The sequence below is a fragment of the Harmonia axyridis genome, chromosome 7 (assembly GCF_914767665.1).
Source record: "Harmonia axyridis chromosome 7, icHarAxyr1.1, whole genome shotgun sequence".
Classification (NCBI taxonomy): domain Eukaryota; kingdom Metazoa; phylum Arthropoda; class Insecta; order Coleoptera; family Coccinellidae; genus Harmonia; species Harmonia axyridis.
In genome coordinates, this window is record NC_059507.1 from 28,018,035 (window position 1) to 28,042,952 (window position 24,918).

At 33.6% G+C, this 24,918-nt stretch overlaps 1 protein-coding gene across 2 annotated transcripts in view; it reads right to left on the minus strand.

Moving 5' to 3' along the window:
* The window catches only part of LOC123684741, a 170,289-nt gene that overhangs the window by 12,331 nt on the left and 133,040 nt on the right, over window positions 1-24,918 (minus strand). The window contains exons 1-2 of one of the 2 annotated variants that reach the window (XM_045624143.1): window positions 23,020-23,334; window positions 17,343-18,888 (exon numbers count right to left, since the gene is read on the minus strand). In XM_045624143.1, the coding sequence (XP_045480099.1) occupies window positions 17,343-18,758 (1,416 nt within the window). In that variant the 5' untranslated portion in view covers window positions 18,759-18,888; window positions 23,020-23,334. Of the gene's footprint in view, window positions 1-17,342; window positions 18,889-23,019; window positions 23,335-24,918 lie in introns of those variants that run through there. The other variant, XM_045624142.1, reaches the window with a different exon arrangement.

The following is a 24,918-nucleotide window of genomic DNA, read 5'->3' on the forward strand; positions in this document are numbered from 1 at the left end:
TTCTTCTCAGGTTTATTTGATAATAAATGTAATGATTTCTTTGTAATTTCTTGGTTAGAAATCCGAGAAGGAGTTGTAAATTCAGTTAACATATTCTGATATCATTTTTGTTCATTTTCTCAAAGCACCTCCCGTGGGATTAGAACGAAGAAACCTCCCGTGGGATTAGAACAAAGAAAACCTTTCTTGGGATTGATAGATATCAAGAACTACTTCCTTGAGATACAGACTTTGGAATAGTACGTATGTTAGACCACTTTAGTTCCTGAATCTGAGAGAATACCTGCGAAATACCTGGCATTATCACATCAACTTCGTTGAATGGGGATTGGAGTACTATAGCTTCCTGATAAGAATTGGTGTTCAGAAGGCTGAAGATAATTTACAGAAGAGGTTCCATCCTAGTAGCAGAGTAAATCATTTAAAATCGTTTTAAGTTAAGTTTCTATTTTATTATTTGTTTGGAGTGAAAAGGATCGATCATTGTATATTTTAATTTTATTAAATTTGTAAAAACCTGGGTAGGAGTTTTGTTGCCAAATAAGCCAAACCACCCCTAGAAATTAGTCCTTAGAGTCTCATGGGCAATTGTAACGTTACAAAGTTCATGTCGATTTGTTGAAAAATATTTACACACTTTTTGTTTTACTCTTCTTCGAAGAGTGAAGAGTGCCATTGAAGGACAATTTTTTATAGTCTATATCAGTATTTGGTTATGAGGTATAGCGTGTTTTATGCATTTTCTGTAAAACTTTTAACCCAAATAACTCTTAAATGCTCTCATAGATTTCCATGAAAACTTCAAGTCAAGGAAGTCAAAGACAATCACCAATATTCAGTTCTAGCTTAGAATATAGAAGGAACAGAAAGTAAAAATTTGTGCTGGATCCCGAATACAAGAGAGATGGAAGTTTAGTGTCGCCAATCACAATCCAGCTAGCCAATTGTGTGTGCGAATCATAGGCGTGGAGAATCCTGATTTGATTGTTGAATCCTTTTTTTATAACTTCACAATAGCTAAATTATTAAACTGTGGAAAACATTGACCCTTTTGAAATACGAAAAAATTTTTATGAATAAATCGAATTGTAAACTATTTTTGAGCATCAATTGATAATTTCAAAATTAATCAAATTATGTTACGCTACTGCTATAGTGTCACGTCAGACAAGGAGTGACGAATTTTGGCATTAAAACAAATGCATCAGTTACAAAGCGATTTCTGTTCCTCCTATCAATGTTCTAAGAGCGCAGGCAATATGTTTGACGATACATCCAGTTAAACAAATAGGATATCAATTTTTTTTAAAACAAATATACGCTTATAAAGTACATCGATCACTCTACCAAATGAGCCTATTGACAATACTGGCGCATACGTAATCACATTGCCTTTAGCATTGACTATTGAGAGGGGTTTATACCACGCGGCGTTCCCATGATCTCTCAAAGTTCAACTTTAACTACTCCTTTATTCAGCGTTTTAGAGATTTTACCACTTTTCAGGATGAATGAAGCAATCTCAAACGTTCCTCTGATTTACCGTCCTTTTCTACCACATGCAAGAATTACAAATACAAATTTTATGTCTTTATTTTTAATTTTAGAATAACCGTTTTTTCAGCCTTTTTGTATGATGTTTTTTGTGAAAACTCATGAAGAAAAAAATATTTGTCCGGAAAGTTATATCATGTATAAAATTTTTTTTTCATTCAAAAAAAAAAAATTAATGAATAAGGACTTTCCGCAATGACGAAATCTTTAGAATTGTAAATAGTGTAAACCTTATATAAATCGATGGCCTATAGCGTAAAATGAAGCGTACTAACTTTTGAACTGATCGCTTAAACGGTATAGAGTTCTCTTAAATCTATACATAAAAGAAGATCTATGGATATTATGTAATGACTGCACCAAATTGAATAATTCTCTCATGAGAAGGTTTATACATCTTTTCGAAAAATCGTACGGAAAATAAAGGCTTTCCTTATTTCTCCAACCCAGCGGACAATCATGGAGTATAATTTGACACTTCGAAGGATGTATTTTGGGTTGCCTGACAGAACATGTGAAGCCAGGGCGGCAGCTAGTTTGGAATATACTTCAAATCATTGAAAATATTGGTCAATCTGTGAATAATGCGTTGAACCGTTTTGCACAACAATTAAATGATTGAATCTCAAAGCAACAGGTTTTAAATATGTGAATGAATATCTTATTTCATACAAATACAAAAATGTTGGATTGTAGGTGTTTTCCTCGGTGTTTTCTCTTCAATTTGAATTGCGAATAAATGATCTGGTCTGCAAGATTTTTTAGATAATTTTTTATTCCTTAATTCTGTTCTAAATGGGTTCACTCTCATTGTTACTTTATATACATCCAGAAAATAAAATGTCTCGAAAAATTCTATTTCTATCACAAGCTATACCTACTCTGACCTTGAAATTGTATTGTATTTACAATATTTATATCTCGATTTATATGCATTTACATTATATCGAAATACAGATACAAAAAAAAATGTAAAAGGCACTGACGTGAAGTTGAGAGCTTTTGAGCGGTCGTCATTAATGCGCCAATTGTACCCTTGAAGATATCTATAAACAGTTATGCATGTGATCTCCAGCTCAAAAGCTGCTGAATTTGTCAGTGCCATGCTCTTTTTTAAATCATATCAATCATAAGTAATAAAAAATTGTTGTGTATATTAATCATCTGAGCGCAGATTAGCATAATATGTGGATCGTCTCCATCTTAATTTTCACTTCTGATATGAGCACGATCTTTAAAAACAACTATTCCTGATTGGATTCATAGTTCTTGTTTATTATGAATGGCGAGGTTGATGAACTCGTTTATCTATTTAATCGTATAATATATAAAGTCGACAATAGAACGATGCTTGAACACTTTTCAATACCGAACAGAATCTGTGTCGAAAAAATAGGAAATCGATTACGAACTTGGAGAAGAGCTCTATTCGTGTTTATAATAATTGTGTAATTTATTGAAAGTTGATCGAATGAACATAAGCGCATATAACCGATGTTTATGAAAGATAATCTTCTCCAATATTATCTGTAATTATGTACCATTACACTTAATGAAGTGACTTGTTAGGAAAAATACCTCTTTAATGATTCAATCAAATTAATCGTTTGCGAAACGGTACAGTTTGGGTGCATTATCTGATAAAGTTGATTCTCGATATCTTGTATTGAACTTGAGATTGGATAATATCGGTTGTGATACTTTCGAATCAAGGTGCATATAAACCTTGGGACAATCGATTTCATTGTTCAATTATGGCGATTTAGATATCGAGCATGTATTCTAGGCGATAGAGGTTGATGCAATTCAAAGTTTGAAAAAAGTTACCTATTTGGATGTTGAAAATTATAGTATTTAGCAATATAAGTGAATTGATAATTATATTACCTAATAATATAGAAACTCGTATAAAAAACTCCCTGCAAGATTTACATTTCCGTTAATTAATTCCTCATAAAATAATAAGTTAAAAATAGCTATTCGGATCCTTAATGATAATTGAACAAAATATCAAAAATTCATACGTCTGAGATGCCAGGAATTTGCGATTAAATTTCAGTATCATCATATAGCAATAGCCTGATCTTGTTTGTATTTTCACGTTTTTGAGAAATCAATTTTGTGTCCAATTTCTACGATATCAATATTGAATATTATTTAATGAATACAAAATATATATTACTTGAAACTTAAAAAATTTAAATATCCAGCGGGTCATTCGACGAATGTTTGTTTTGTCTCGGTTGTTTAATGACTTCGTACTTAACTTAAGAGGGATTACCACCATGTGGTTTTTCGCGTATCAGTTAAACTTTGGTTTCATTTCCCTTTTGGCGCTCCTGCGATGACCAAACCTTGTACTGTGTACGAAGCTGTGCGTTCATTTCATCTTCTTTCTTTTTTAGAAGCAAATAAGTAGACTTGCACGAAATTATAGTTTTACCTCTTTTGTGATAATTTTTGGTAGGTTTTTTTTCACGAATATTTTGAAAATATATCAGTGCTTTGTATATATCATAATTTTTTTTGCGAAAAACGAAAAGTTTATTCATTCACAAATTAAAAATACTTACTTTCTTCCATGTAGATACTTGTTTAAGGGAATTATGTGAAAACCCTTTAGAAATCGGTAAATTGTAATAAGAAATATCTCTAATTTAGTTTTGAACTGAGCAGCTTTATTGTGGTATTCCGTCTCAATGTTAACTTATCTGAAGAAACCTTAGAAGCAATAGTGACAAGGATTGGCTAGTGGTGAATACAATGTCATCGACATCATCGTAACAACAAAAATTCTCATTTTCATGATATTAGAATTAGACGGCAAGTTTACAAGTTTCTAAAATTTGATTATATTCAATTTACTTTTTTTTTACTGTCCAAGATAAAACTGAATGCAAAAAGTGTATTTCTTAGATATAGAGATATCTTTTATGTCGAATATAACCCCACTAACTATGCCATGAACAATCCTATTGAAAGAGCGATAAAGGGGGCAAATGCATCTGAAATTGATCCATTTCAGATATCTATTTTTAGTCTCAAAAGATATTTTGAGACTATTGGAATTGGTTAACTGTTCTTTTCATTTTTTTCTCTTTGATGTTTTTTTTTCTCTAGGGTTAAACATTTTTTTTGTTGATTGTATTATATCTTAAGAATTATATAATGCTGTATATCTTGGAAAATTGGCTCTGCCGTTTGTAATAAATAAATAAATTTATATAGCTTGGGGTCAATGCGGTTGAACAACCGAGAAAAACTCAAAGACAGATCATATTAATCATTTTAGCATTCAAGAATACAACATTTACAGTCTAAATTCTGAAATGTGTAAAAACTTCGGTAAAAATATTTATATTGGTATAATATTGGTATGAATTTCTGAAATTTACGAGTTAATTTTGAGAGATATTGCTACAAAATTCGTTTCAAAACTTCTTCTCTTCTTAAATTTAATTTAACCTCACAACCTTAAAACGTTTTGAGAGAAGAGTTTTGAAGAATCCAAAAATACTAATGAAAAAAAAAAAAAGAAAAAACAATTAGGATAAATAACTATGCACAATATTCTCTATACACAAAGCCCTATGCCTAATAATTTCGGAATTCGTTCATGGTTTAAGTCGTTGAATAATCGGCAGATGGCGCCTCATGTAATCAACGTTAATTTTATCAATTCGAAGGAAGGAGTGATAAATCGTTTTGAAAAATTTGTTGCTTTTGTATTAAATTGTGAGTTCTGCCACTACATTCACCCCTAAATTTCAACAGAAAGTTACACATCTCGACAAAACAACCCTCCAAATTCCAGCGACAAACAAGCCGAGCAACAAAAATCAAAGATTAGTTATCGATCCGTTCCCCCTCCACTACTTTCGTCCTAGCGCGAAAGCAACAGGAAGTAGAAGAACTAAGCGAAATTCTGTGCGAACTCTGATGCTCCCAACTACAGTTAAGCCAGGCGCCGACGATACGTAGACTGTGGGGGGTAGAGAACTGTATTATCAACCGCGATACTATAAATTTAATTATATTCTTCTATTTGCGTTGGGCCTTAATTACTGTTGCGCGTACGTATTAGGTTCTTTTTCATTTGAATTGACGCTGATTGCTGCTTCGTTGATACGCGCTCTTTAATGATGAAGAATGAAGATAGAAATGCGGAACAAAACCAGGGCAGATTTTTTATTTTAGTAATGCTATTTTGATAATTATAGTTATTTTTTGAGACATGTGAGATATTTCGAGTTAACTGGGGACTTTTGTCAACAAAGCAGTAACTGAAGTTTACTGTTAGTAACCTTTAGTTTATTACTTCTCAAGAGGGAACACCACCACGAGGTTGTTCAGTTCAAAATGAAATTAGAGATATTTCTTCTTACAAATCACCGATTTTTATTTATGGGGTTTGCACATAATTTCCTCAAGCAATAATCTGAATGGGGGAAAGCTAATATTTTCAATTTGCGAATGAAAAAAATTATTTTTATTATTTTCTCTAAAAAATTGATTAGTATTATTTTCTCTAATTCATTGCCGACTTCATTGCATTCTTATTGAAATCAATGAAATATTTCCATAAATATCATTTAGTGATTTTTTCATTGAAAAATGTTGGTTGGCAGAACTGATTTCTTTGAGGCAAATTGATAAATTGACAGATAAAGCCGTGGCGGAAAGTTCCTAGTAACAACACATAATAATAAAATATAACCATGAAAACTGAACGTTTCTGATATATTCTCGCACGATTTTGTTCTACAAGATGTGGAAGAATGAACGGAATAACCACAGAATTAGAGAAACCTAATTTATTGAACAATTCATTAAAATATAAAGTACTGCGCCTATGGAAGAAAAAATAGAGAGTATACCAATAGAAGCGATGATTAGAGACTGAAATTGATTATTATTATGTGAAGGTTTTCACAATTTATTATTTTCTTACTCGTATGAGGGTGTATAATTTGCTCATGAGTAAATGAGCGCTCAAAAGCTCCTGACTTCGCGTAAGTCCTTTCATGTTTGCTATTTGAATGTTCTGTGGATCTCACTGGGGATCTCATGAAACTATCAACACAAAATTTTGGACGAATTTTGAAAATGTTATTCTGAATATACATGCAAAATTTCATACCGATCGTATTGTGGAATGCCTGAAATATTGGGCTTTTTTTCCAATATATTTTCCAAGAATTTTCTATAGCTCTGAAGATGTGATCTGCTTGAAGTTTTGCACGAAGCTTGAGATTGTTATTTCACATCAACAACCATCATCTCAATCGATTAGTTTTGAAGTTAGAAGAAAACGACAATTTTAAAGAGACATATTTACGAAACCCAAAATCGGATTATGGCCATCAACGAACTCATCATCGGTATTTAAGATCCTGAAAACTCAAAGTTATCGTGCTTACGACCGGCCGGTAAACGAGCGCTAAAAAATTATAGGTTATAACCCGAACTACACTCCCAATTTGCGAAATCAAGTTTAAAATTATTTATAGTGGGAAAACTCCCATCTTGTCGTTACTTCCGCCTCATATCACCCTGATCTAAGAAAACGAATAATAATTTGGATAAACCAACAAGTTAACAGGTTGAAAGCCCGAAGAATGTTCACAAATCAAATTTTATACTAGGCAGGTAATGAAGAATATCTCCCCCTTAGATCTCTACCTGATCAACAAGTGGTGTTTAAAAATGTAAATTCCGGGTATTATTCCGACCTCCCTCTACACTTCCGCCATATGCAAATAACTGGGATTTGTCCGAGCATTCGGGCCATAAATAAATGTTGAGAAAATACAAATAGGACTCGGTCGTAAAATGAGGAACGCTTCGTTTTATAAATGTGTTTGGAAGTCCTTTTCGAGGGAGAAATAAGTTTAGCTTGTTCCTCAGACGCAAGAGAAACTCGAATGTATTTAAAGAAATATGAATTAGTAAGAGCTTACTTGTAACGACTTGGGATACAACGTTGTGTTATTTTCATGGATGTCTTTAAAATATGACATAAATGATGAGGCATTGATGATGAAATGAAAAATGCACTATGATAAAATTAACAATAAAATGATCACAACTAACCTTTGTCGAACTATATTCAGTGAAATGAAGGTTCTTTAGGCCCAGTTTCACCAAATGCTTTAATCTTGACTTGGCTCTTAAGTGAGGCCTTAGATCACGATTAATGTAATGTAGCGTTTCACCACATTCCAAAGCGCCATTTAATCGACCAATCGCGATTTAGCACTAATCGGCCATTTTTGGAGGATTACAACCTTTCAAGTTGAGATTAATAATTATTTATCAGTATGGAACTCTTGTCTATGTAATTATTTTTCCGGAAATTTCTAATTTTTGGGTCAATTTTATCAAAATATGACTATATGTATAGGCTCAATATTTCCCTTTTAAAATACACGTAAACTTTGTTTTTGTGTTTTATGAAATTTATTGCAAAGAATAATTTATTGATATGTTTGATTGAAATATTATTTAAGAAGCAGTTAAACTTGTTAATAAAAATAAATAAGTTAATAAAATTACTTATATAGTTTTTTTTCCAGAATGTGTGGTTTTGTGAAATGGGATAATTTCTTTTTAACTTCTGCAAGTTTCCGATATTTCGAAGCACATCACTCGACATTTTGACAAAAATTAACTTTGTTTTTTGTTTACATGATGACAAATGTTTTGAAATGTTATGAGTTATGAATGAATGACACCTGACACCTAGCGCCAATGGTGGTCATCACTGCTAATACGATACAGAACACTATTATAACTCTTTGTTCACAACGTTGCCAAATGGTCTGACTATTTAATCGCGATCATCTTCGGACGGGTTGATGCATGGTGAAACAGAAAACACTGTTAAGCCTGCTTTAGTAACAAGCGGAGTTTAATCAATCTGGGATCAAGTGCTGTTTGGTGAAACTGGGCCTTATTGTACAGTGCATCCCATTTTGGGTGAGACTGCCAGGTTTCTCCCTTGTTATTTAAGATAGAGCCTTGCGGTTTTCACGTTCCTGTCCTACTTTTTCGTGAAACTCGAGTTGGTCTAATCAGATTTTGCATAACTGTTTCCGTTCAAGAGATACAGGGCGATTTTGGAAATTGATACTTTTCGGACCCCTCCTTTATCCCCGAAGTTATTAGAAATAATGCTGAGGTAAAAACTACGTCTGAATCCGAATTCTGCGTAGAATTGAGTGGCGTACTCAATTTTTTTTTCGGGGTATGGTTTTGAAGATTCAACACAAACCTATATTTTTTTTAATGGAACACCTATATATCATTACTTCGTTGAATTCGTTATTTTTTTCCCTTCAAAATGATGTATGATACTATATAGATAGAATGGTCAGAAATGTTAAAAAAACACTAAAACATCAAATAATGATGATTTTTTGTTAATGAGCAATGGATTTCCCATACGAAAAAAAGGTTCAATTGGATAATTTTAATTTGTGATTTTTATAAATAGTAGAGTAAGCAAACAAAGATAATACACTCATCACTAACATGAAAAACAAAACGTAGGTACCTACCTAATAGCAACAAATAAATAATACAAAAATTCATAAACATTGCATGATATCTTACAGCTTAAACTGTTCAAATTACTGTCCATTTTCCTCTAATACATAATTGACAAAACTTTTCAATACGCCTGAGTGCATTTAATAATATAAAAGGTTTTGTAAATCCTGGAAAACTGCCTCTGTTGATGCACGAAGTTCTTCGAGACTGTTATGTCTTTTACTACTTTACTTTTACTTAAACATTTCTGACCATCCTACCTATATAGTATCATATATTATTTTGAAGGGAAAAAATAACGAATTCAACGAAGTAATGATATATAGGGTGTTCCATTGAAAAAAATATAGGTTTGTGTTGAATCTTCAAAACCATACCCCGAAAAAAAAATTGAGTACGCCACTGGATTCTACGCAGAATTCGGATTCAGACGTAGTTTTCACCTCAGCATTATTTCTAATAACTTCGGAGATAAAGGAGGGGTCCGAAAAGTATCAATTTCCAAAATCACCCTGAATCTCTTGAACGGAAACAGTTATGCAAAATCTGATTAGACCAACTTGAGTTTCAAGAAAAAGTAGGACAGGAACGTGAAAACCGCAAGACTCTATCTTAACTAACAAGCGAGAAACCTGGCAGTCTCGCCCAAAATGCACTGTACTAGCTAATTCTTCATGATACAAAAGTTCATTTCGTCATTACATATGTAATTTGTATATGTCACAGTTAAAACTAGTTTTTAGAACAAAAAAAAATTTTTCCTAGTTAGAACTAGTTTTCAAAATATGCCTTTGTTAATACTAGAATTAACTAATGCCCAAATCGAATATCCAGTTGAAACTAGTTCGTACTAGACAAAACGTGTTTTTTCGAAGTGAATCATTTAAAACTGTTCCGAAAAAAGACCACTTTTATATTATGACAAAAGAATCCAATGAAAATTTAGTGGATGAAATTGAAGAAGCACAATTAGCTGTTCAGAAATCTCAAAAACAATACAAGAGACTGAATCGATTTAAGGTACCTAATTAATATTTTTGGAATAAGAAAATTAATGACTACACACAGGAGCCCATAAACTACTAATTGTATATAGATGTAATTTTTGACATAATTGAAGCCGTCGGACATGGTGGTCGGTATAGACTGAAAAATGAAGCTTCTCGAAAATATGCGAACATAACCTTAGTAATGATAATAATTTTTCTCTCTATTTACGAAACTTATAAGCGTAATAAGGGGGAGAAGAAAACCTATAATACATTCTGAAATGAACAGTCGTTGCTAAGTGGATCTTATCGACATGCTCGTCGACATGTAAACACAATTTGGTTCTCAGTGTCTTAGATCTTATTAATAAATAATAAATAAATATAAATTCAATTTACTCAACTCAAAGAAAAAATATGGTATTGAGAAAATACGTCATGAGCACTAAGAACGAGGTTAAGAACTACCTACATATCTCAAACAATAATTATCGACAATTGCCTCTTTATCGCTAGAATTCATAAACAATATCCTAGTTTTTTCATGAACATAGGGAAATACTGGGTTATCCATGTCGTGGTCTGCATTTCACAGCTCTGTTTCAATGACATATGTCAAACAGAAATTAAAGGTTAGCCATTTAACAATAAGGATCGTTTATCTTCTGCTGAACGTGGGAAAATTGTGAAAACTTACTACAAAAATAATAATTTCATAGCAAGCACTTTTTGTGCATTACGGACGGATTTATAGAAGACATAATCTTAGGGTACAATAATTGGTAGGACAGTGGACAAATTCTAAGTGATTGAATATGTTACTGATGACTTAAGGCCCTTACATAATCAAAAATGCACGCTCGATCGAAAATATTGTTGCTGTAAGAAGAAGTATTGAAAAAGATACAAATTTATTAATTCCTCGGCGCGCACAACATTGGGGCCTCTTTTACGGCACGCTATATGGTATTTTGTATCTGGATTCTCATCGCAATCCTTGTAAGATTTGGTCGAGGATTTGGTTAACACAATATGTAAAGTCAACTGACTATGGAATGTGTAGAACATAAGCCGATTGGGTGATCGAACAATAACATTTGAATGACGTTTATGGCATCGAATTTTTTTCAACGAACATATCATTCGGAGGAAAAATGATGGCAAGGACCAAGCATTGAATTGGAATGAAAATTTTGTGGAAATCTAAGTAAATGAAAGTTTGTTTTATTTACGTTTACCTTCGGGACCACAAAAAGGACAATTTAACTTGGCGTCAAATGTAGATATGAATATAATTATCGATGAACTTCAAATTTCCATACGTTTTACCGCGTTTTACTTTTATAATACGTTAGAAAAAATAGGCTGAAAGATAAAAACGTGTAGACATGTATGACGTACGCCTAAAAACATAAAACTTAATATACTCCAATATTACATTTCACGGTCAAATGGCTTCTACTCAGAACATTTTTATCAAATCTGAATTGAATGCATACTTGTGTGAATTCGAAGGGGAGCCATAAGAATGGCGACTGCCAAAGTTGAATGTACATAATCGACAACCCCTCATTATATTTCTGCATCTAGAACCCTATTGTCCCCTTTGATACCCACCCCTATGATTCCGAGTTTTCTTTCACTTGTATTAATTTCAGTGTAATTTTATTATTTCGCTATCGAGAGTTGACATTAACTGACAATTATTTGGCGAGGATAATTTGCTACCATATGAAACTTTTTTCTCAAGATCCACTAACTGATTTTTATATTTTCGAATTGAAATCCAAGACGATTTGATATTATACAACATAATATGTTGAAAGCACATTATAGGTACGACATTATACTATACGATAGACTTAAATTTCAAATCTAAACAAATCTTAGTCCGAGTCTTAGTCGGTCTTGAAAAAACAAATTACATTGTTGCAAATTGTTTTCAGCAATAATCATTTCAGTTAATGCAACTTTTGATAGCGAAATATTGAAATTATTTTTCTCTAATTCTGTGGTTATTCCGTTCATTCTTCCACATCTTGTAGAACAAAATCGTGCGAGAATATATCAGAAACGCACAGTTTTCATGGTTATATTTAATTATTCTATGTTGGTACTCCGAATTTTCCGCCACGGCTTTATCTGTCAATTCATCAATTTGCCTTAAAGAAATCAGTTCTGCCAACCAACATTTTTCAATGCAAAAATTACTAAAATATATTTATGGAAATATTTCATTAATTTCAATGAAAATGCAATGAATTAGAGAAAATAATGTATAATACTCGTACAGAAGGCTCATTCTACCACTCGTTCATTCCAAAACTCGCCACTTCGTGGCTCGTTTTCGAATTTTGAACTCGTTGAAGAATATCAATGCCTTCAGCACTTGTATTATAAATAACTATACAACGTGCATTACGTAGATTATTTTTTCCACATGTCAAAATCCGACTTTTTGGTGAGTTCAACTAATAGCAATGCATTATTCCAGCCAATCATTCGGGATTATACTGATAATTCCATATCCTCATCGATAATACCTTGTTCACATTGAAACGTAAAATTTTACTTTGAATTCGTCATTATTGACAGCTTAAAGTGCATTATTGAGTAATGAATGCTAACCGATTCAGTGCAATCACCCAATGAAATATTGAACATTCAAATTGTTGAAAAAAATAATCCTCTCAAATACAACTCGTTCTTCAAACTTTATCAGAAAATTTTTTATTTTCTTCACTCAAACTCGTTTATTTGAGGCAAAAACATTCAAACAAACCGAATATAAATAAAATCACTCGTCCTAACGGATTTTATGAATCGGTTTGTTTTCATGTTTTTGCCAAATAAACAAGTTTTCGTGGAAAAGAAAAAATTATCGATAATATTTGAAGCACTTGTGGTATTACCTTTGATACTATATCTCACTTATACGACCATATACATCAACAGCTAAATAAAGCTCAAACAGATGAACAATTTTTTTTATCTTAGTTGCTCATTTCCTATAGAGAAAGATCTAAAACTGATTAAGGCAGAATGGACACTTTCTTTCCATAAATCATACAAATATTCTGTATATTATTGCATATTTGGATTTTTGAACAATTTAAACAAATTACGTACTATACCGTGGTCATCCCTGTTTTTCTTATTGCAGATTCGTATTAAACGATAAAACAGTGATTCCATTTGAAATTTTAGATTTTTAACTGAATCAATTTGAAAAATTCACCCGGTATGTTTTTCACCATTATATATGGGATATAATTCGTTGAATCCGAGGTTGAATCTGAGGTTGAATCTGATTTTAATAAATTCCAACTGTGCGATTTGTTTACTCTGCATGATGTGCTTATTACTGAAATTGTATAGGTCTTACCCTTCTGCCTATTGTGAGGGTAAATTGATATTACGTACATCTTATTCATCAGAGCTCTCGATAAATAAATCCTCAGCACGATTATAACCGGATAAAAATAATAAACAATAAGAAAATAAATAAGACATAATGCAACTACTTCAACATCATTCTAGGCGAGGTTGAACCCAGGCCGTGCAAGTTCTTGCACGCCTCGCATCTCGGTAATGAATTTCCCATGGCTAGTTTAATACGATGAAGTCGACAAGTTCGGAAAAATCGGTCGAACTAGTTTAAACTATGCGATCACGAAACGCAGTTTGAATGAGCAGATAGCTCAATGAAGACGTCGATGGAATCGTGGTATGAGAGTAGCGAGCGGCAGAAAAAAAACACGCATTCAATTATGGTAATTTCTAATGGGAGTGATTTTAGCATTTTATAATAATATGACGGTATAAACGATATACTGGTCGATAAAAACGAGAAACGGTTTTATGTGGGGAAGTAAATAGAAATCTTAATTAATTTGCTCGTCGAGATTCTACGGCGCTTGATAGAATTTTTTAAATTTATTAATTCGCATTTGATATTTCAACACGGACAACAAGTATCGAGAGGATACCTCAACTTCGCTTACGGTTGTTATCAATTACCATCAATATGAAAGTATTTTTCACGGAATATTCAAATATGTTATTAAAAAAAACTATCGAATTAAGGCATGGCAAGTTATTGTCGTTATTGAGGAAAGTTTTTCCAAAAAAAAAACTATTTTGGCAAATTTTCCTGGTTTTCAGAATAAGGAGGTCTATAAACAATTTTTCACCGATTGTTTCTTCATTTGATCTTTCGGTTTTCAAGAACACAGAAAGTTTTTTCATATAAAATATACTTCATAGTATTTTTTCATATTTTCCTCGATATTTTCTGAATGCTGAATATGTAAATAAACTGGTGGTTTTATATTTATTTCAAGCTATTCCATTGAAAATCAACTTGAGGAAATTCAGATTCCATATTCGGAAAATATGTTGTCTATAAATATCCGATTGTCAAATTTTTAAGTTTTTATTTTCGATTTAAATAGAAGCCACTATCGTGGTTGAAGAAGAAGATTAAATAACGAGTGTTCATTTAAATTCGTGGTCAAGAGTGCTGTAGAGAAATTAGAGTTGATTTTCTGTGATTACAAGTAGCGCTTAGCTTGTATCATATTTAAACCTAGATTTGAAGTATAAACAAATGTTAGTTATACAGGGTGGCCATTTGAAAACGAAACAGACGAGATTACAGACGAAATAAAGTTTTTCGATAGAAATGCTCGGACATGTCGATTTCTGTTTCGAGGGGGACAACTTAAGATGTAGGTTACGGACGCATAGCGCTTCAACCCTTGCTGCTACAACCCCCACCCCCAATTTTTGAATAGGGAAGATGGGGTGAGTGATACCTCAATTTAAAGGTATTTTTATACTGATTTCAGCACAGTAATTGTTTTTTCATTTTATGCATTAGTTCTCGAAATATTCATGCGTTAGTTAGTTAGGAAGGAAGCCACAGTCATGGTTGTTTTGAAGCTCAAAATGTCGATTTTTCACAAAACACTACAAGTGCCATGAAAACACCACTTCATTTTCAAATACTTAGTTAAGAATATTTCGAGAACTAATGCATAAAATGAAAAAACAATTACTGTGCTGAAATCAGTATAAAAATACCTTTCAAATGAGGTATCACTCACCCCATCTTCCCTATTCAAAATTTGGGGGTGAGGGTTGTAGTAGCAAGGGTTGAAGCGCTATGCGTCCGTAACCTACATCTTAAGTTGTCCCCCTCGAAACAGAAATCGACCTGTCCGAGCATTTCTATCGAAAAACTTTATTTTGTCTGTAATCTCGTCTGTTTCGTTTTCAAATGGCCACCCTGTATAGTACAAGCTAAGCTACTTGTAATCACAGAAAATCAACTCTAATTTCTCCACAGCACTTTTGACCACGAATTTGAATGAACGCTCGTTAGAAGCTTTATATTTGAGCTTTTATTATAATCGAGAATGAAAACTTCAAAATTTGACAAATATTCATTGAACCACAAACACATGGATATATTATTCGACTATGAAATCTGAATTTCCCCAGTTTGATTTTGAATGGAATAGCTTGAAATAAATATATTGGGATTTAGAATCGATTGAGCATTCAGAAAATATGGGGATATGTTATGAAATATATTTTGCAGAAAAAAAATCAACAATTTTCTACTTTGGAGCGATAGTTTTTCCGATAACATATTTGGATATCCCGTGAAAAATACTAACATTGTGATGAGTCACTTTTCAATATTGCTCAAAAGATAAGTCACAAAATCCAGTGACCCGCTCACGTGAAACACCCAGTACATCGCTTAGCCAAAACCATAGAAAATACAAGAAGGATATCGAGAAAATATTAAGTACCCAATATTTTCGTGACCATGAGCCGACGGAGTTGAGTTTTTGGCTATCAATACAAAATAACATTCAAACTTCGTGTAAATTCTTTAGCTTATCACATTGCCGCTCAGCGGTATGACCACCCATTGCACATTTTATACACACTTCTGTAATATATGAATTTGCAATAAAGAGTTCTAATAATAATTATTGTCAGACCACAGGAAATTCAAGAAAAATATCGAGAAGAAAATCGAGAAGAAAATAGTCAATATTCCGATCCTGGTCCGATCGCCTGAAGTTTTGCGTGCATAACTATACAGAGTGAATTTAAAATAATGAACGCCTCAATGGACTAGTTTAGTGATGTTGATAATACTATATTTGACACGATAGAATTAAAATATAGAGCAAAACTGATAAATCAGTGAGAAATAGATAAATGACTGAGAAATAGATTATTTAAATTTACGTATTTTAGCGCGTAACGTCTTTGGTCTCCGACTCGTCTGTGACGTCACGCCACTTGTCTATGATCGCTACACCATAAATTACGTTTAAATACTTAGCCGCGCCAAGGATTTTTTTTTCATTTCAGCCATCGTGTAACGAACAAAACACGACACGAACGGCACAAGTGATTGTACACCAATGAATTCATAAGCACTCTGCGAATACCAGTCGCCTCGTGTAAATGGCGTGACGTCACACACTAGACTATGAAATTCGAGATGAAATTATTCTTCCAAGCGCAACTTCAAAGTCCCATAACTTTTTCATTTCTAGAGATATTTCAATGATTCTTCCACATTTTTGTTTCATTTTACTTAAATTTTTAGAATTAATCCTTAACAAAAAAATGAAAACTAGTCCATTAACTCGGAATAGGTTCTTACGATTTTTATAGATTTTAATGTGCATCAACCTTGTGGTATTGCCGATATTATGGTGGTATTTACATTATTGTCAGATCTTTTCTTTTTCTGGAATAATAATGAACTTTGTTATTTCGAATAGATCACCATGTATATTATTCGTATTTTGAAATCCTTAAGAAATACCCTCGGAAATACCTAAATGCCATAATTTCGGAGTTATAGCTCTACATTCGTAGCTACATTTACATGATCTTCGCCGAAGTTAAAATATTGAATTTAGATGACTATGATTGAATAAACTCGCTTTATTTGCATAATGTTCAAATGTTTGTTTCATGTGAGAGATACGTCTGAACATTCTTTCCATAGACAAAACTAACCTAATATTTCCTTCATAATAAAAACGTGAAAACGGCAACCGAAGACGCCCGTTTTATAGAGGCGATATCGTTCGTTATTTTTTAGATCAAAAACCCAGCTGAAAGGTGCACATATGTGTGTTTTCGTGAGAGAGAGAGAGAAAGTTAAAAGAGGTACGGCACACAAAGGACCCCAACTATCGAAAAACTTACCTGCAGATGTTCTAATAAGGCCCCACTGGTGTCGAATTGTGCGGTGCATTCGGCCCAACGACATCTACCAGAATCGCCGCTAGACAGCGACTTCTGACTGTCCCTCCGTTCGATCTCTTGCTGTTTGAACGGAAACCTAATCGTCTTGGGCTTGGACAGAATCGGCGACTTCTGACATTCAACGGTCACAGGTACGTTAACTTTTATCTCGAGATTGTCGACGACCGACACGCCACTGTCCGATGAGACAGTCTCAACACTACTCCTATCACTACACACTTCACTAGAAATACCACTATCGTTACACGTATCATCCGAACTGCTACTGGTGCACGTGCTTGGCGAAGAGGTCCTATCACTATTCGAAGAACTACAGCCGAAATCGCTTCCCTGAGAATCTTCCACTCGGCACTCGCGGAACTCGGTAACTCGACCATGACACTCGTCGACCACATTCTGACACTCGGCAGGAGCGTCATTCGCGACGACCAGTTGACACCTGTCGCCGCCGACGTCCATAGGAGTATCGAGCATCTCCGGAGCGCATTCGCTGACTCCAAGACACTGGTTGACGCCCGTCAGGGCGCCGATGCTCGAAAGGCAGTGGTTTACGACGTTGACAGGTTGACACTCGGCTATCTTGAGCTGTTTCGAAGGCAAGTTGTTCACTTTGACGATAGGCACTACCGTTGCGTTTAATTTGACACAGTTGAAATTGTTGATCGTCGTGATTTTCGGCTGTATGACGTTCAGACAGGGAGTTCGATTTATTATAGGGATCGCGCTGGGGATCGCGTTGATTTTATCGGTTATGGATGCGTACTGCGGAGCGAAAATGGTATCGGGCGGTTTCGGCACTTTAGTGTGAAGATACGTCAAATTAGGAGTGAAGTTGACGGTCGATAAGGCTAACGGAAAGTTGATTATATTATTCACATTGTTCCTGATCGTTATCGTTTCCGATTTGGCAGGGGCTGGCAGGATTTTTCTAGGTACGGTAACGGGAACGAACTTCTTAGGTTTGGACGTAGCAGGCTGCTTCTTGTTCGAAGCACTCTTGGCGGTGCACTTGCGCTGTACTTTCAGACTGTTGAATTGCGTTTGCTGATCGACCAAAGGTACTGATTTGTTGGTCTTCGTAGTACGCACAACTACGCCCTTCTTGAACCCATTCACTGGTTTGACGTGCGTCTTGAAGTACTCCGTTATTTTACCTTGGTGCATCTTGTTAACCTCCTGTTGTTGTTTCTTCGGCAGCTTACTGGTTTTCGGTTTCGAACACATATTGGTTTTCCTCGGCAGTTCTGGGTTCTCGTTGACGTTCCTAGCTCTGTCCTCCAGGTTCTGTCTGAGAAGTGGCTGGTCCTCCGCGTTCCAGGACCATGGAGAGTGATGGGTATTTTGTGTGGGGGGCATCTTGGCTGATTGCGACACTGAATCCTCGGAATGGTTCGAGGTGGTGCTGAACGGCGAACCGGGGTCTGTGATATCACTGGACGCTGTGCTGCTGCCGCTACAGTCCGTACAGCTGAGGGCGGCAACACCGCTGAAAAAAGACAAGAAGTGTTGAATAATCACTTTTTATAGAAGCACGATGTCTATGCGGGCACCATGTGGATTATAAAATTATGGGCAGCAAATTGTTAATTTATGATGTTCATATTCCAGTTCTGCGTATTGAAATGAGAATAAATAAATTGGCGCTTTATATTACATACAGGGTGAGTGTTCGAATTGTACATATAATTTAAAAGTAGATTCTCGAGGTCAAATTGAAAACTTTTTCTTTCACCATTTTTTTCCTATTCGGATTATATGAGAGTAGTTATTTGTTTTACTAGGCAGCAAAGTAATAGATTGACTGCCGCAGCTGATAGTTCAGGAATTCCATCATTACAATGGTGTCCATAATAATTACAATTCTACAACTTATGAAATCTTTTATTCCCATTGAGAATAATCATTTTGCTGCCTAGGCAGAAAAAGTAATACTTTGTTGATTGATATGTGTCAGCAAAATTAATATTTGTGTCAATCGAAAAAAAAAAGTTTTTTCAAGCAATATTTCGAAAATGATGTGAAATGTGAAAAGATGATAATTTAAATTGTAGAAGTTAAGGAGAGCTTATTCAAATTTTCAAACTATTCAGCCAGAGTACTCGACTCTTTGAATTTTACAGATAATGTTTTAGGTATATTATTTTATTTTTATTTAAATTAACGTATCTCGTTAGTAGGTCATTGAAACATGGTACAATGTACTATACCTCTACTTTTATTTTCCAAAATGATCAACTATTCACAAATATTCATCGATGAGCCTCAATTTAAATTCAACAGTTGGCTTCTTCGAATTTATGCTTTTCAACCGAGCCAAATCAAAAAATGGCAAGAGAAAAAAGTAATTTTCAGGAATCTTCAGTTGAAATATAATGTACAAATCAAAGACTCACCTTGTATATAAATAGTAACATTGGGGATTATAAATGGGTTCCTTTAACATTTTGAAGATGTTTGGAAGGGAGATGAGAATTATACATTAAAATACTGCATGTGCTCAAACCCAAAATCAAAGACTTTGCCTTTGTACTTCATAAGACGTCAATTTTCGTCAGAACAATATTATGATTATCTAGGAAGCAAAGTATTATCAGGTTTTGTGGAGAACCACGTCAAGAAATCTTATCAGTTATTCGACTTTTGCACGTATAAATACAATTTCATTATTTTCGATATCTCAATGTACTGCAGGATACAATTCATTAACAATCATAGAAGAAAACTTATATTCTTGAAAACACATAGTTTATTAACTCACTTGAAGTTTGTTATAAAACTGTAGTATAGTCTAATAACCACAATATCAGGCAAAATGTCAGCGTCGATAATGTTTACTTGCCATTGAACTATATTTTCAAATATTAATCCTAATTACACTATTACAGTGACCTCAAATACCAAATTCATAAATTGTTCTTAACATAACTTCGAATATAACTTTCGAAGCACTTCTTTCATAATAAAATGTTTATGACGGTACAAATAGTCATAAAGTACAAACTTAGGTATATATTTATTGGGGGTTAGTCATAAATTTTGGTGAACCCAGATTACAAAAATGACTATTTGAAGTCACTCGCTTTTGTTAGACAGACAATTGTTGAATCTCTTTGTTGAATATTCTAGAAATTGGAAGTTCGATGGACTAAAATTTATTGGGAACTTCCTCCAAACATGGACATCAATGAAATATTTTTGGACATACTATAATGCGACTGCATCTGTAGTTTCAATTGTAGGAAATTTGACTTCTATCTGAAGCATTTTTTGAGTTTCATGTTATATTCGAGTGCATACCAATTATTATTACGTTCTGTCTTGAGAATATTTAATTACCGCTAAATTAATTGTCCATAACTTCTATCAACATTAACTGCAACTTTTGAATTACTAATCAAGGCCGATAATTCAGGTTTATATAGTTTTTCTTTATGTAAATATACGATTTATTTGATACATTGTATTCATCTTGAACAATTATATGCTAACACGTTACAATATCATAATTATTAAAAGTTCTTATTCATTCAAAAGTAATGCTTTAAAAAATTAATAAACCTATAATTCCATTATAAAATAATACATTTATTTTGTTAGGATAAACATGACTCTCATAATAAGAAATGCAGCGGATGATATCCAAAGGCTGCAGGTAAAAATCATGGCTAACGTATTGTGAACGATCTGGCAAGACAGATTGAAAGAAATTATGCATTAACCCATGAGAAACACATAAAGGAATGTGAATTAATTGGATATCAAGACAATTTCGATATATCAATCTCAAATAACAATTAAATTGAGGTCGATAACACATTAAGATTGATTTATGTCACGTAACTCAAACAAAGAAACTGAAATCACGATTCAAGGATTGGACAAGTAAGTCAACTGAAATAAACAGAAAAAGAGGTAACACTTAATTTTATACGTTTCATCAGATTTTCAATTCGATAATTAAGTTCTTCAGAATATTTTTTAAAATCGATTGTTTGATTAATTATCAACATATAACAATGTATGGAGCGCATTTCATTCAACTGAACATGTAATAATAACTTCTTTAAAACAGTATTGTTTAAAACAATAGTACAGGGTGTCCCAAATTCGATCCACATTGAAAAATCTGGAAAACTATATGACTCAGAGAAAAATCTTCAAGGACCCCCGAGTTCTTTTTTAGAAATAATAAGATATCAGAGAGCAGATCATAGATATATCTATTCCTCGATCTATTCGTTCTCGAGTTACAGGGCGTTTCTGAAAAATGACTTTCAAATATTTCACTATATCTTGGTTTCTAACACGGTTTTTTCAGTAATTTTAATGGTTTATATGATACTCATTATAGATAGAAATTAATAACCGTTTTAGAGAAATAGAGTAAAGTTGGTGTTTCTACGAAATACTAAGAAAAATTTGTTTTCAGGTATCTGAAACCATTCAATGCTCTAAAACTTGAGATATCGTAATTAATAGAAAGGAAATGGTTCAGAAAAGAGGAGGCAACATCTATGTGTTAAATTCTCTTCTGTCAATGTTTCACTCCACGTGGTGTTCTGAATGAAAGCTTCCCTTTCATTTTTTTGTTCACCCCTGCATATAACAAGAAAAAAGTAACTGGGGATAGCATTCAAACAGTTCTGTTTTTTAGGAATCAAATTGCTGAAAGCGGCCAAAGGGTTCAAGCGAAAATGAAAGGCAAACTTCGTTGAAATTGTGTCCGTTACCCTTATTTTGATGGTGTGTACCTATATACAGGGTGAGTCAAAAATGTGTACCGAGCTTTCTGAAGGTGATAGAACATTGAAAAATAAGTATAGTTTAATGAATAAACTGAAGAATAATGAATAAAATGGCCCAAAAAACAAAAACTCAAATATCTCGAAAACAGTTCGATTCTCTGTATTTGGATAAAAATACCTATCTTTGTCATGTAATTTTCTTCGCTCCATCGAATGCTTTTATTTATTCACCAAAACGAATACAACGAAAGAAGGTCCCAAAAATATCATGACTCACCCTCTGAAAGCACCCTTTAAAATAATATTAGAAATGTAGAAGTGTAAGAAAAGAAGGTATTTCAACTACATACCTACATTTATGCACGAAATTTCATTTTGGTGGCATTAAGAAGTTATGTGGAGAATTTTGGGACATGAGTTTATCCATCAAATTATACTTATTTTTCAATGTACTTTCACCCCCAAAAAGATCGATACACATTTTTGACTCACCCTGAGTATAAGAGTGAAACGCATATAAAATATGTACAAAACAAGGAAATATTCAGAATCTGAATCGATATGGAGAAAATCGTATTTACAAAAGAATAGTATTCAATATACAATTATGATTTTTGATAGAATAGATATTCTTTACCTCCAAAGCGCACTACAAAGATGAATTCTAAACATTCACGAACTAAGTTTTAGAAGAGGATATAGGTTCAGTTCCCAGAAAGCTTCGAAAGGAAACGGAAATAATAATCGAAAGGCAAGAAAAACAGGTAATTAAAGAAACCACAAACTTGCGTTCTTCTCGAACACACATCCAACAATTATTATACGTCAAAAGAAAGAACACGTAACTAAACTATAGGCACGCACATACCCACCTAAAGTATCTTTAGTGGAATCAGCTGTCAGCGTGAAATCCAGTAGGCCGCATTGTGTAGTAAACCAAACAAACACAAAACTGAACGTTCGAAATTAACCGATAACCACAACAAAAACAGAGTTACGTTGATGCAACTTGGTCACGATTCCCGTGGAAACAATTTGTCGGGGGGGCACGGCCAGTTCAACGGCGAAAAAACGGAAACAAAAGTGAGGTTATCGACAACAAGAGTTCACGGCGACGAGGAGGAGAGCGTAATCGAATGCCGTCTGCAGCGCCCGCAGTGAGGCACAAAACTAGTCGTGCGCCCGCTACCTAGAAAAGCGGGTTCGTCGTCTCATTTCCAAAATGCACCGACGATCGACGAGGGGCACGAAACGTCGGCACAGGACCGGATTCCGAACCCGAATTCCACAAGACGTAAAAACTCGTTTGGTGGAACCCTCGATTTTTTTTCGTATTCTTTGTTACTGACCCTCGTAAAGTTACAGTTTGTAATTTTTTTTCTATTGGGAAAGGACGACTTTCAATTCAACTAAAATTATATTTCATTTTTTTTATATCCATTTATATACAATTTATATTTCTTAAGGACCTTAAAGTGACCCGAATTTTCTTTTCTTACATTTTCAAACTGGCAGATATATTCGTGTCTAAAGGATGTTTATTGATTCGGAGAATTTCGAAAAATAGAAAATTACACAGGTTGGTTCGTTTGTTTAAAAGGTTTAAGATCGGATAATTAAAATGTTTAAACATTTCTACAGATACCAAGATGTCTAGATTTCGGTTGCAGGTATATAAATTGTAGGCTTTCTTATTCTGGTAAAGTAAGACTAGTACGGAAATAGTATATTCTAAAATAAGTTGCAGAATGGGCTCCTATTCCAACACGAATGAGAAATTCGAACGCATGAGTGTTGGAATTGCCTTCCGCAACGAGTATTAGACGATGTTTTTCCTATTACAGTCAAGTTTTTGAAATATTGTCGAAATACAATGCAAAATTCAGATTCTATACATCCTAGTGACTTTTGTATTGTATCTTAGCAGTTGGTGTGACTGTTACGAAAATTGACAGATTACGGAGTTGGAATTTGAATCCTACGTTTAGAATTTTGAAATAATTTATAATTACGCATCGAATTCGTGAATTATGTCTGACAAAATCGATTTAACACCACCAGAATTAGGAGAAATTTCGAATGATATTGCAAATCATTTCACTATATCCAAATTATATCATATTGACAATTGAAGTGTGTTAAAATTTGATAGGATTTTTTTAGTAATGTAATGAACTCATTACGGTACTGAAATAGAGAATAGTGTTTTGCAAAATTAAAATTGTCCTTTCGACTAACGTTCTTCGAAACTTTTTGTGTGATCTATAGGCCTATATATAAGATCTATAGCCTTATTGAGTCAATTATAAATAATATTTTCAAAAGCCTCATGGCGTTAAAAAAGAAATTGATCCAACATTGAAGAAATGACTAAAAACAACCATTTTGAAAAACAACCAATAAATAACCTCATAAATAATAATAGAAGAGAGTTGAATCTAAATACACCAATTCAAAAACTGATTAAATAAAAAGTTTAACAAATTAATACATTTCGGTCCAATTTAACAAAAGATAGCAAAAATAATTTCCAGAACGGATAACAAAATAACTTTCACAGCGTCACATGCAATTAGCAATATATTCTTCAATGCTACCAACTCAATAAATCAGGCTTTTATAAATAGAGTTGTAAAGAATGCAGTAGCATACCTATACAGGGCGTCCCAAGTTTGAGTGGCTTTTAGACATTTCTGAAGAAATGGGCCTATTTGAAATCTGCAAATTGGAATTATATTATTCGATAATCTTTACCAAGCTAAAATATTTTT